The sequence below is a fragment of the Gekko japonicus genome, unplaced genomic scaffold, assembly GCF_001447785.1.
Source record: "Gekko japonicus isolate JY-2015 unplaced genomic scaffold, Gekko_japonicus_V1.1 scaffold1400, whole genome shotgun sequence".
Classification (NCBI taxonomy): Eukaryota; Metazoa; Chordata; class Lepidosauria; order Squamata; family Gekkonidae; genus Gekko; species Gekko japonicus.
The window spans coordinates 449,870-463,469 of record NW_015166462.1 but is presented as its reverse complement, the minus strand read 5'-3'; the positions used below and the strand labels follow the sequence as shown (position 1 = coordinate 463,469).

The following is a 13,600-nucleotide window of genomic DNA, read 5'->3' as shown; positions in this document are numbered from 1 at the left end:
GCTTCAATGCGCTGCAAGGCTTCTGATTCTGTACGGCGGCGATGCATTCTTTTCATCGCACTGAACGGCACTGGAGGCAGTCAGCAGACACTGCCGGACATGGGAAGACCGTGACCACCGCAACGGCTTGTGGGTAAAGTGAAGGGCAAGTGGGCGCGCGCAAAGTACTCCGGGAAGCGAAGCTGAGGGGTGGGGGTGGGGACAGAATGCGCAGAGGGTTGTGGGTACGAGGGGAGGGCAGGAAACGGGGCTCTTGCCTGGGAGGGAGGCTTCCGGTTCCGGTCGGGCCTGTGAGAGCTGCAGTTTGGCCGTGCCCCCCCTACCCCCCACCCCAGAGGGACCAGCGACGCCCCCCGCGTATCCTGGGGGCAAGGCAAGGGCCAGGGGGCTTCCCCCGACTCCAATCCTGCTGCACGGGACCAGCCCCTACCCGGGGCGCGGAGGAGGCTGGGGCAGCGCCACACACCGGTGAGTGCCACCCAAGAGCCAGTCCTGCCCTAGAAATTACCTCCTCGCCCCTACCGTATTGCGAATGAGAATCCTCGCAAGCCCCCTCCCCACATTAACGCCTTTTGACTTCCGCCTCCCCCTCCCTTCAGTAGCCCCACCCCTGGCCACTCTGCAAACCCGCTTGACCGACCCTTTTCTCTCCCCCCCCTTTCCCCCAGTAGTCCCTTACTCCGTGGTGGGGGTGTGCTCTTTTCCTTCCCCCCCCCCCCAACCCGAAAGCTGTGAGCTTCTCATCTCTCCGAACCTTATAGGGTAGCATGGAATTAGGTTGCTCCCCAAACTGCTAATCTGCGTAGTAACATACATGCTCACAGTCCAGTATCTGCTCTCCTCCCCCCTCACTTCTCTTTAACCTGCTTGGTATCCTTTTATAAAGCACAATCAACATCCCCGTCTCTTGCCTCAAAACTAAACTGTACTTTATCACAAGCTTGTTTTATCTCATAAGCCTGCCGGTGTCATAAAGGGTCCTCTGCCTTTTCTTCAATTCACTGGGCACAATCTGATTGTCTGCTCCCATCTTTCCGAATGCTACAGGCATTTTCCAAGTGAAAGGTGTTGCGTCGATTTCCCTGATTCCCCCACCCCCATCCTACCATTTAGTTCTGCCCACACCTATGCATCAGCAGTAGGGAACTGTCTTCCTCATGGATATTTCTTGTCTCCCTATAGGAAGCTCCTTTCCTGAGTGGCTTACTACTCTTCTACAGTTATCACTTGTGTTTCAATGTTCACCTTGTGTCTATCCTTGGTAAAAAACCAAACCCCTCCTATCCATCCTTCCAGCATTCTCCGTATTCATACCACTCTTGTAACCTTCCCCATCAGTGTGATCCCATACTGCACCATCTCCTGTCTGTTTCTGTGACTCTGTGCCAGCCTCTGTCAACATCAAGCCGTCTCTGTCTCATTCTGTCAAGTGTGGGAAGTTGCCCCACTCACATTTCATCAGAAGCATCCAAAGCACTCTCTGCTGCCCCCGCAAAAACCCAGCTTTACACAGAATCAAGATAATTCTTTGTGGTGCAGAATTTGGGCTACGTTCTGTGACCTGTATGAATTGAGCAAATTTGCTTGCATTTTCTCAATCTTTTATTTTGCACTGCTAGTCATGAGGGGAGGGGGAAGAGCTATGGACTCCACTGTAGCTTTACCCTCCTGTGTGTACTAGGAACTTTTGCATCAATCCAGCACTGGCTTTTGATACTTGATTGGGCATTGCCCACATCCTGTCTTACTGCATTAGTCTTCATCCCAATGAAAGATGCCGTTTTCCCGTGGAAGTATTGCCTAGCAGATTATTTTCCCCCTTCCTCGAACATCATACTTTTGAGATGGCATGGTTCCTGTGGCATGATTGCATTGCCCCAGTTCTGCATGCTTGAATTAGTGGAGAATTAGCAGGCAGTTCCTGAACTGGAAAATGTACGTTGCAAAAGCAGTAACAATGGGGGACCATCTCTTGCCATTTTAATGCTACTCCATTTGTTGTGTTGAGCAGGAAAACTCCTAGGATTCTTTATATATGTATATCCTGTCCAGAAGTGCAGGAGGAAACCGGCAATGGAGCATGTTCCTTGGGTGACAGTTATCTAGGGAACCAGAACACACTCGGGGACAGAACCCAGGAGCCATTGCTTCAAGCCCTGCATGCTTCAATTAATGCCGTAGATCTCATTCTCTCTCTCAAGGACTGTGGAATCAGACCTCCTTGAGTGCTCCTCATTTTAGAGAGCTTGGTTCTTTCTGTCCTGCTTTTGCCTCCATGCCTTCAAAGGACTGGGAGATCTTGCAGCCCCACCCACCCTGCTGAAACAACAAATGCCCCTCTCTTCTCTTTTGTAGACCTTTCTTTACCAGTGCCTTCCTTGTTACCTGTGTCTTCTCTCTTCCCCATCTCTGTAATGTTGTCAGACTCCTTACTGAGTCCATCTAATGTACAGTTCAGTTCTTCTGTTCGTGTTTATGTTGCTACTTCTGGTGTGTTTTTTTAATGTAGCTGCAGTTTAGTCATTGTGTCACTTCTTTGCTTAGTATAGCTCCTAGTATGTTGTTGGCACTGAATGAAGGCAGTTATTTAAAGGAACCCAGGCATTCTGGCTTACATTGTTGCCTGTAGCAATGTTCTCTGCCCTGCTCCTTTATCCAGAAATCTTGGAACTCTGGTTTCCAAGCATTCTTCTGCCGCATTGTAACTCATTGCTTTGCCATTGACTGCTCTTTACCACTGGGGGCGTCAGTCGTGCTCCAGACTTCTGTCAGTTTCATTTTAATTTAAGGCAGTTTGCCACTGGTTAAGATTAGGGTAAAAGTGGTTGGTGATAACAGTGTTTCTTAGTAAGGTGCTACTGGACTCAGATCTTGCACTTAGAACAACAGTGTATCTATGTCATACACGTGGGGAGCAGCTTGGGAATTTTCTTGTGTTTCCTAAGTTTTAAAAAAACATTTTGATAGTGAAAAGTTGGGGGAACTAGTTGTAGCCCAAGTTTTTGCTAGGCGTCTGTGCGTGGGCATACCTGCACAGGTGGCTGCAAAGTTGGTACAGAAGAATGTTGAAATTGGCTTCAGGAGAGAGGACGAAGATGGAAGAATGAACCAAGAACGTTACATGTTTGATCCTATATATTCACCAGATTGCAAAGCTATACTGTAGTGGTCCCCTGCCCCTTTCTGGCAGGAATTGTGGACTAATTCACATTAGGCTACTTCTGTAAGAATGCCCTTCTGTACAAGAGCATGAAATACACACACAATCACCATCATGTGAGAAGGCTCATTCCTATGTTTTGTTCCGTATGTACACCCTAGGAGCTCCTCATAGTGTGTATGTGGAGCAAAACTCAGGTATTTCTGATCCATTGACATTTGGCTACAGCTTCCAGCAAAGCAAATGGATATATTGCTCACAACACTCTCCATAAGGATTTCATTTTTTTCTCTTGCAGAGAAGGGCTTTCCATTCAAGAACAGCCTATCATGTAAGACCCCTGATGAAAGGGGGGGGGAGCACTGAGACAAGACCAGTATAGCCTTATGTGACTTGGACCCTTTGTCCCTTGGAGACTGCTTGCATCTCAATATCACATTGAAAGAGGATGACCATTTTACTACAGGGTAAACTTTTACCATGGATAGGCCCATATGTCATGCCTAGCCATGTGGTAACATGTTTCGGAAGACATTTGCACTAGATCAGACATCCAGGCCAGTAGTAAAAGTCTCCTTTCAGTGTAGAGGGGATGCTTCAGATAAATTGTTTCTCAAATGGCTGTACTTCTGCACCATGTCCCCCCACAATGTGCTTTCCTAACCATGCTACCCATGTACTGAACTGCACCTGCCTGCAAGTTCCTTCCCTTGGATCATTATTGGAGCCTTAACCTGTAGCATATTTGGAAAGCCCTGCAGTAATTTTCTATTGGGACAAACATGTTGGTGGCCACAGTCAAGCTAACAAGGTGGATGTGTGGTTATTTAACTTTTTGATGACATTTTCCATAAACGTTTTGGTTTGGAGCCTATGAACCCCTGTGCACTAAGGCAGCCTCTGTGGGGGAGTGCACTTCCTCTTCCACTACGACTTCTGTTTGCACAGGGGCTGTTTGAAAACCATTGATCTTGTACGAAATAACGTCAGAAGAGGAAGTGCACTCCATGGCAGACGCCACCTTCGCGCTCTTGGAATTTACTTTGGGACCAAAGTAGCAGTCTGCCATTCTTATTTCATTATGGTGTAATTCCTCAGGAAGGGCTAGACAGGAGGCTGTTTTCTTCCCCTTGCCCTGCAGTGCTGAGTGGCAGGCCTGGCCCAATAGGAGAATGTTGCCTCCTGGCCACCTGCTGTAACTGCAGGCATCTCCAAACGGAAGGTTGACTTGCTACTCACCTTAGTACCGATTCCTTTAAAAACTGGCTTCAGGGTTGGGTTTTGTTTTTTAAACTGCCCTTTGCTTTATTTTTGTTTTTAATTTCATTTTAAAAATGGTATTTGTGGGCTGGCTCTTGAGTTCTAGCTTAAAATTCCAAAGAACTGGACAATGAATTACGGTATTTGCATTTATTAGAAACCTTACCTACCATTAAGTTATAATAAATAATTGTGATTTTAAAAAAATTTTCATTCTTTTACAATAAAGTTAGCTAACTTGTTTTTGTAACTAGTGTATGTTATCTAATCGGTTGACAATATTAAAATGTCTTGTTTTGGTGTTCTAATAAAGTTAATGCTTTAAAAATATAGAAACCAGCACTTCACCCACCAGCTGACAAAGTCTTCTTTGGTTGGTTTAATGGCCAGCTCTGCTTGTACATAGAATGACAATGAATGTTATAGGGACGGTGGTGGAAAGGACCGTCTAGTCTCCGCCAACTCACGGCAGCCCTATTGGGTTTTCAAGGCAATAGACCAGTGATGGCGAACCTTTTAGAGACCGAGTGCCCAAGGTAAAGGTAAAGGTTCCCTTGCTCGAAAGCCAGTCGAATCCGACTCTAGGGTTGCGGTGCTCATCTCTGTTTCAAAGCCGAAGAGCCAGCGCTGTCCGAAGACATTTCCGTGGTCATGTGGCTGGCATGACTAAACACCAAGGCGCACGGAACGCTGTTACCTTCCCACCGAAGTGGTACCTATTTATCTTCTTGCAATTTCTTGCTTTTGAGCTGCTAGGTTGGCAGGAGCTGGAACTAGAGACGGGAGCTCACTCCGTCATGCGGCGCACTCGGGTCTCGAACTGCTGAACTACCGACCTTCCACAGCCTGCAGTTCAGCGTCTTAACCACTTGAGCACCAGTGATGGTGAACCTTTTAGAGACCGAGTGCCCAAACTGCGACCTAAAACCCACATATTTATCGCAAAGTGCCAACACGGCAATTTAACCTGAATACTGAGGTTTTACTTTAGAAAAAACAACTCATATATTAATTTAAGATGATCCAGCCAAAGTAAGGAAAGCGATCCCAAATGCTTTCATTTACTTAAAATGATTTGGCAGAGAATTCCACACTTTAATGACGGTCTGGGCCTGGCTGGGGCAATGGCACGCATGCCCACGGAGAGGGCTCTGAGTGCCACCTCTGGCACCCGTGCCATAGGTTCGCCACCACTGCAATAGACATCCAGAGGTGGTTTGCCACTGCCGGCCTCTGTGTAGCGACCCTGCCTCCCAAGTACTCCCCAGGGCTGCCCCTGCCGCCTCTCAGATCTGACAAGATCAGTCTAGCCAGGGCCATCCAGGTCAGGGTGGTCTAGGACAGGGGTGGCCAAACTGGCTTGGGAGCCACATGTGGCTCTTTCACACATATTATGCAGCTCCCGGCAGGGTAGCTGGGGAAGCGAAGGGGAGGGCATGCCTCCCTGATTGGTCTTCCTTTCTCCAGCCAGCGTTTCCCTCCCTGGGTAGCCTTGAGGTGGGGGGGAGCAGAGAAAGAAAGCTACTTTAACTTTAAATGCATTCTCAAAGCTTTCCTCTACCCCGGCCGGCCGGCTGGCTTGGAGGACGCATTTGTCTCTTTAAATCCCTTCTCCAAGCCAGCCAGCGTGGGGGGCTTGGAGGATGCATTTACATTCAAAGTTGTTTTCTTTTCTGCCTCTCCGTCCCTCCCTCTCTCCCTCCCCCATCTATTTGCTTTCTTTCCACCTTTCTTTCTTTCTACCTTTCTTTCTGTCCCCCCCCCTCTCCCTCTTGTTTTCTCCAGCCCCCGCCACACCAGCAGACTGGCTTGGCTCAGAGAAGGCATTTGTCTCTTTAATTTAATATGCAAATTCGTATATTTTTCAATAAAAACATGTGTGTTCATGTCTTGTCACATCTGATTTTTTTTTCCTGTGTGGCTCTTATGTTAAGCAAGTTTGGCCACCTACAGGTAAGGGCAAAGGTTTCCCTTGCTCAAAAGTTAGTCAAATCTGACTCTAGGGGGCAGTGCTCATCTCCGTTTCCAAGCTGAAGAGCCAGCGGTGTCCGAAGACGTTTCCGTGGTCAGGTGGCCGGCATGACTAAATGCTGAGTCACATGGAACGCTGTTACCTTCCCACCGAAGCGGTGCCTATTTATCTATTTGCAATTTCTCGCTTTTGAACTTCTAGGCTGGCAGGAGCTGGGGCCAGAGACGGGAGCTCACTCCGTCATGCGGCACCAGGGTCTGGAACTGCTGAACTACAGACCTTCAGGTCTGCAGCTTCAGCGTCTTAACCTCTGAGCCACCGCAGCCCCTGTTATAGGATACAGGTTGCAAAATAAAATAAAACCTTCTTTTCAAATCCAATGGCACTTTAAAAGCTAATGTTTGTTCTAGCATAAGCCTGCATGAGTCAGAGTTTGCTTTGTCAGATGCACAAAACGTTCATCCATAAGGCAGACACATTTATACTGAAAGCTACAAACTACAGAAAGCTGGGGCAGGGGGAGATATTACAAAGAGAGGCCAGCTTAAAACAAGATCCAGTCCGAAGAATAATCAATCTACTCCGAGTGGGTGAGGATCACTCACAGCTGGTGGTAGATGGACAAAGCAAGATTAATGGAAAGTCAGATCTAATCTAGGGAAGTACAGAGTGAAACCTAAGGAGATCGAGTTAGAAAAGTATAGCTGAACTTTTTAATGTCTTTAAGGGGTAGGGGCTGACTGAGATGTTAGCTCCTATTGTGAATGAGAAATCACATTTCTTTGTTCAGGTCAGGGAGGTAGGGTGAGAGATATAGTGTTGATGAATCCAAGGGATATGGAGTGGTTACAGTTCCTAGTGTATTTGCTAGGCATGTGATAAATCATCTATCAATAGCTTTAGTCCTATACATTACCTTCTTCCATACATCTTTAGTTTGAGCTATCTTTACAGTCTTGAACTGGGGGGGAAGGGAAGATTTCTGATGCCACTTGAAACATAAAAAAGGGTTTGAAAAGGTGCCTCTACTCAACATAAACAGGGAAGAATTGCCTTGCTGAATCACACCAAAGTTCCAACTAGCCCAATTCTAGCTGTGGCAGTAGCCAACCCAAAATTGCAAGCAAGGTGTGGTAAGTGATAACCATACACTGGCCTCGGCCACACGGCTAGGGAAATGGGGGGGGGGGAGGCGTGGCTGTTTGCCCCGAAGCAAACTAATGCGCGACTGCGCGATCAGGTGTCGAGTTGAGGTCCCGTCGAGCTCCCGTGGTTAGGGGGAAGGTGCCGATCACACGACGCGGCAAAGAAGCGTAGCGGCGCGGCAAACGGGGTTGTGTTTGTTTTTTTAAACTGAAATGTGCGCATGCTTCGTTGGGTGCTTGTGCGCATCCGTGGAGACTTGGGGAAAAAAACACCTTTTTGCGAGGGGACATGGGCGGGCACCAGAACTACCACCGGAAACGCGATCAGACGCCCGCCCTTGCCCTGTGGTTTCCGGAAACTAGTACCTCCGAGGTACTAGTTTTTTTACCGCGCATCTTCGGCGGGAAGCCTCGGGTGTGCCACGGGAGCTCTACGCTTCCCAGATGTGGCGGTGAGATCGCGCCTGGAAAATCCGCCTATCTTCTGTCTCTCTAGCGTGCCTAATGCTCCGTGTGACCGGGGCCACTGTTTGGCTAGTGTGTTTGGAAACTAGAGGTGTAGTACCACTGGATGCACAGGTACCATTTTTAGCTCTTAATGGCTAACCTGTATTGATGAAAGACTCCTGAAATTGGGGAATAGGTGAGGTTACCCTGTACTGTGCCATTGCTCCATCTTGCCCCATATTATTTACTCTGACAGGCAGTGGCTCTTCATGGTCTTAGATGGAGGCCTTTCATATTGCCTGCTACCTGATCCTTCAATGGAAGATTAAAGTTGGGACCTTCTGCACACAAAGCAGATGTTCGTATCGCTGAGCAATGACCCCTTCACAAACCTGTCAGATCTTTTAAAAAGATGTTTAAGGGCAACTTAAGATGATCCTGTGCGGGTGGGGGGGGGACACACGCAAGTCAGCTGCTGTTCCTCCTATCCTTATGGTATAACACAGGGCTCCCCAGCCTTTTTGAGTCTCTGGGCCCTGTGGAATGCTGACAACAAGATGGTGGGCAGAACCACAAAATGGCTGCCGCAGGAGGTAGGGCCATGCACACACCCAGAGGAAGTCATAAGAACATGAGAGATGCCAATGTTGGATCAGGCCAAAGGCCCATCCAGTCCAACACTTTGTGTCACACAGTGGCCAGAAATACCAGGTGCCATCAGGAGGTCCAGCAGTGGGCCAGGACATTAGAAGCCCTCCCACTGTTGACCCCCCCCCCCACGCACCAAGAAGACAGAGCATCACTTGCCCCAGAGCCCCTATCTATACCTTGTGGCTAATAGCCACTGATGGACCTCTGCTCCATATGTCCAGGTGCAGGGGAGAAGAGGGGTAACTTTAAATATACACTGAGAAAGAGTGAGAGGGACTAAAACCAGGACTCGGTGGCAGCTGCCGCCAAAGCAACATTATTTTAACCTGCACAGCCAATCCGATCTCCTGTGGCCTATTCGAAGCTCTGCTGGGCAAGAGCCCCACTTGACTCCACCCACTTTGTGAAAACACTTGGTGGGTTGTCAGGTGAGGTGTTGGGGTGTGCCATGGTGTCGATGGACATTAGACTGGGGGGCCTTGTTATAATGTATGAGAAAAGAAACCTTAAGAACCTTGGTCCTTGACTCTTCTCGTGTCTGAGAGAATGTGGTGTAATGGTTGTAGCCTAGGAACTGAAATACTCAGGCTTGAATTCATCCTGCCATGGAAGTTTGCTGGGTGGCCTTGGGCCTCTTGCACACCCTCATCCTAACCTACCTCACAGGGTTATCGTGAGGTTAGAATGAAGGAGGGGAGAATTATGTAAACTGGTTTGGGTCCCCCACTGGGGGGAAAAGTGGTATGAATCATTGGAGAAGTAAATAAAAATTTATGCAACTGAATTAATCTTCTTTAGTTTACACGGGTTGAACAATTCGTTGCTTTGGAAGCAGAACTTTGGGATGTCTTGAGTGCAAAAGAATTTAGACTTGAATAAACCCTAAAGTATACATGCTCAAATTAAGGATAAGTTAGAAAGCATGGGACGAGAAGAGGCCAAAAATCTTCCAATCTCCAGTCCCATGCAAGTGGTTATTAGCCAGATATGTATCTTGCCTTCCCCTTTCTTGGGTGTTCAGGGGCTTGTATATGGGGCTGTCTTATTTTATAATCACTCTGAGAGGCTGAGACAGAGTGAGCCTTGCCCCAGGCCACGCTGAAAGTCTTGTGTCTGAATTGAGACATGGATCTCTCAGGTTCAAAGCCAACTCCATGGCGTGCCACAAGCAGCGAGGAGATATTTGCACTTTGCAAACTATGCTGTAGGAGCAGGCCATAAACTACAGGGGAAGCATGTGGCTAGATCCGGGCAAGCGTAGGGCTCCTGGACTCCCCGCAGTGACCCTGGCCTTGCACACTTTCTCAGGCCATATACTTACTTTCTGATTTCTCATTTGCCTTCCAACCCAGACCTGTATGTCATCTTCCCAGTCAGTGAATTCACAGCTGAACTGAAATTCCTATCCCTGTCGTCCAGCTCATAACTCATGCTTTAAACTGCTGTAGTGGATAGAACTCCATAAATCTTCATCGAACTAGTGACACGGGAGTTCTCAGTGTTCATCTAGTACAGACAAAATATGAACCCTGCTGGCATCATAAAATTGGAGTGGTATCAAGCATCTGACAGCTAATGAGCCACATAAAATGAGGTATGGATGCTTCAGAGAGCTCATTAGCCCAGATAGTAATTAGGATCTTTTTAATTGCACATTCTGTCCTTCTCACAATACGTAGAGGCTGTGACTCAGTGACAGAGCATCTGCTTGGCATGCAGAAGGTGCCAGGTTCAATCCCTGGCACCTCCAGTTAAAGGGACCAGGTAGTAGGTGGTGTGAAAGACCTCTGCCTGAGACCCCAGAGAACTGCTGCCAGACTGAGTAGGCAATAATGACTGATGGACCAAGGGTCTGATTCAGTATAAGGCAGTGAGTTATTGTTAGGCCTGAAAAAACAAGGAGCTGCTGCAGGGGAGAAACTTGATGTATGTAGTGTGCATATGTATGTATGTTGATGGCATGTTTCATTTCTTTGTCCAGGCAGTGCCCCCTCCCGGGCGGAGATGGAAGCCAATGCAGCGAGCGACGAGGGTGTGCATTTCCAGAGCTACCCCTTCGACTTCCTGGAGTTCCTGAACCACCAGCGCTTTGAACCTATGGAGGCTTATAACCACGAACACGCCAAAGCAGTCGCCACCCTCCCCTGCCCGCAGCCGCCTTACGAGTACGCCCAGCCACCCACTGCTGCCCCGCCTGCTCACTTTGACCGCATCCCTTCAACCGTCGGCACTTCTAAGCCCAAAACTGAAGGGCCCTCCTCTTCCTCTTCCTCCTCCACCTCTTCCACGAACGTGCAAGTCAAGAAACCCGACCCTGGGGCCCCGGCCTCACAGCAGCAGCCACCACAACAGCCACAACCCCCATACAGTGCGCCAGCAGTGGTTCCGCCAACCGGCCAGCCTCTCTTTGATACTACAGCAGCTGCTGCAGCTGCCGCTGCTGCCTACAACACTCCACAGTGGGGTATCGTGGATCTTTCCGGCCACCAGCACCTCTTCAATAGCCTGAAACGTGGGCAGGCACCACCGCAGGCCACCTCCTCCGTTACCCCTGACAGCCAGGCCATCAAGGACGACAAGAACTACTTCCGGCGCTTAAAGTACTTCATCGATCGGCGTTTCCCGTGTGGGGTGTGTCAGAAGTCATTCAAGCAGTCGTCCCACCTGGTACAGCACATGCTGGTGCATACAGGCGAACGGCCGTACGAGTGCACCACTTGCGGGCGCACCTACAACCATATCTCCAGTCTCATCCGGCACCGACGCTGTCACAAGGACTCTGAGGATGTCACGGCAGCCGCCAATGCGGCAGCTGCCAATGTAGCGGCTGCGGCAGCTGCTGCAGCCGCCGTAGCCAACGCGGCAGCTGCCCCCAGTGCTGAGGGAGCTGCCCAACCTCCCTCCCAAAGCAGCAACCCGCAGGTCGTACCAACACCCACCGGGGTGACGGCTGCCTCTGCTCTGGGTGCCGCCATTGCTCAGACAGAAGGCCCTTTCACTTGTTCTCTGTGCTGGAAAGTGTTCAAGAAGCCGAGCCACCTGCACCAGCACCAGATCATCCACACCGGCGAAAAGCCGTTCTCGTGCTCCGTGTGCCAGAAGAGCTTCAACCGTCGCGAGAGCCTGAAGCGTCACGTCCGGACCCATTCGGACCTCCTGCGAGTGCAGTGCGGGGTATGCGGCAAGGAATTCCGGGATGCCTCCTATCTGCTCAAGCACCAGGCCACCCACGCCCCACCCGGAACCATCCCCCCGCGCCCGGAATACAAGTGTGACATCTGCGGCAAGGGCTACGTCGCCCCCCAGAACCTCCTGCGCCATCGGCAGCTGCAACACGAGGGAGCCCAGCTGCCCAAGGATGGCACCAACGCTGCCCTGTCCTACCTACCGCCAGGGGCCTATCTCCTCCCCCAAGACGGGCAGGCTACCAGCTCTGACGGAGACACCAAGCCAGCCCCGTATGGGCTTCTGGGGGCCCACCCGCTGTTGGTGGGGACGGCGGCGGGCAAGAACTTCTGCTGCGGGATCTGTGGCCGTGGGTTTGGGCGGAGGGAGACGCTCAAACGGCACGAGCGGATCCACACAGGGGAGAAGCCCCACCAGTGTGCGGTGTGTGGGAAGCGCTTCCGCGAGTCCTTCCACCTCAGCAAGCACCACGTGGTGCACACGCGGGAGAGGCCCTACAAGTGCGAGATCTGCGGGAAGGTTTTTGGCTACCCGCAGAGCTTAACCCGGCACAAGCAGATCCACCGGCTGCAGCTTCCTTGCTCTTTGCCCCCCATTGGGCCCTCGCTGACATCCATGGGGCCCTCGCTGCCCCCTCCTCCTGAGGGGCTGACCTACGGGTGCTCCGACTGCGGAGAGCGCTTCCCCGACCTCTTTCACGTCATGAGCCACAAGGAGGTCCACGTGGCCGAGAAGCCGTACCCTTGCGATGCCTGCGGCAAGTGCTTCGGCTTCATTGAGAACCTCATGTGGCACAAGCTGGTCCACCAGGCGGCCCCCGAGCGGCTCCTGCCCCCGGATGAGACGGCAGCTGCAGTGGCTCCCCTGGAGAACGGGCTGGCCGGCGGCGACAACATGGCGGCATCCTACGAAGACCACCACCCCACCTTGCCGAGCGGGGAGCGCTTCTCCTGCTCCATCTGCGGCCAGACCTTCAAGCATTTCCTGGGGCTCGTCACCCACAAGTATGTGCACCTGGTGCGCCGCACACTGGCCTGTTCGGTGTGTGGGCAGAGTTTCGCGGGGGCCTACGACCTGCTGCTGCACCGCCGTACCCATCTCCAGAAGCGCCATTTCTCCTGCCCAGTCTGTGGGAAGCGCTTCTGGGAGGCCGCTCTCCTGATGCGCCACCAGCGGTGCCACACAGAGGAGCGCCCGTACCGCTGTGCCGTCTGTGGCCGTGGCTTCCTGCGCTCGTGGTACCTGCGCCAACACAAAGTGGTGCACACGGGCGAGCGGGCCTACAAATGTGCCCTCTGCAACAAGCGCTTTGCGCAGTCATCCAGCCTGGCCGAGCATCAGCGCCTCCACGTGGTGGCCAGGCCCCAGCGCTGCCCCACCTGTGGCAAGACCTTCCGCTACCGCAGCAACCTCCTGGAGCACCAGCGAGTGCACCTGGGCGAGAAGGTCTACCGCTGCGACCGCTGCTCCAAGAGCTTCTTCTACCTGTCGTCCATCCTGCGCCACCAGCGCTCCCACGACGCCAAGCGCGAGTTGAGATGTGGGGCCTGCCTCAAGCTCTTCAAGGACCCCAAGTATTTCAGCAAGCACCTCCAGGCCCACCAGGGCGGGCGGCCCTTCAAGTGCAGCACCTGCGGGGAAGCCTTCTCCAACACCTACGGGCTCAAGAAGCACCGCCACATTCACAAGATGGAGCGCTTCGCCGCCATGGGGAGCCACAAGGAACAGCAGCCCTAGTGTGGAGGGAGCTGCAGAAAAGATGGGTGGTCCGAGGGTGAG

The 13,600-nt window shown here is 51.3% G+C and overlaps 1 protein-coding gene across 1 annotated transcript; it reads left to right on the top strand.

Annotated features, from left to right (window-relative positions):
• Nucleotides 1–336: 336 nt before the first annotated feature.
• On the top strand, nt 337–13,600 carry ZNF865 (zinc finger protein 865). Its single transcript, XM_015412065.1, has 2 exons — nt 337–468; nt 10,617–13,600. Exon 2 carries the CDS (start codon nt 10,640–10,642, stop codon nt 13,556–13,558), a length of 2,919 nt encoding a protein of 972 aa, XP_015267551.1. The 5' UTR covers nt 337–468; nt 10,617–10,639; the 3' UTR covers nt 13,559–13,600.

Bases quoted from the DNA above. Each gene is read 5' to 3' on its own strand.
- ZNF865 (XM_015412065.1), top strand. From the start codon at position 10,640: ATGGAAGCCAATGCAGCGAGCGACGAGGGTGTGCATTTCCAGAGCTAC.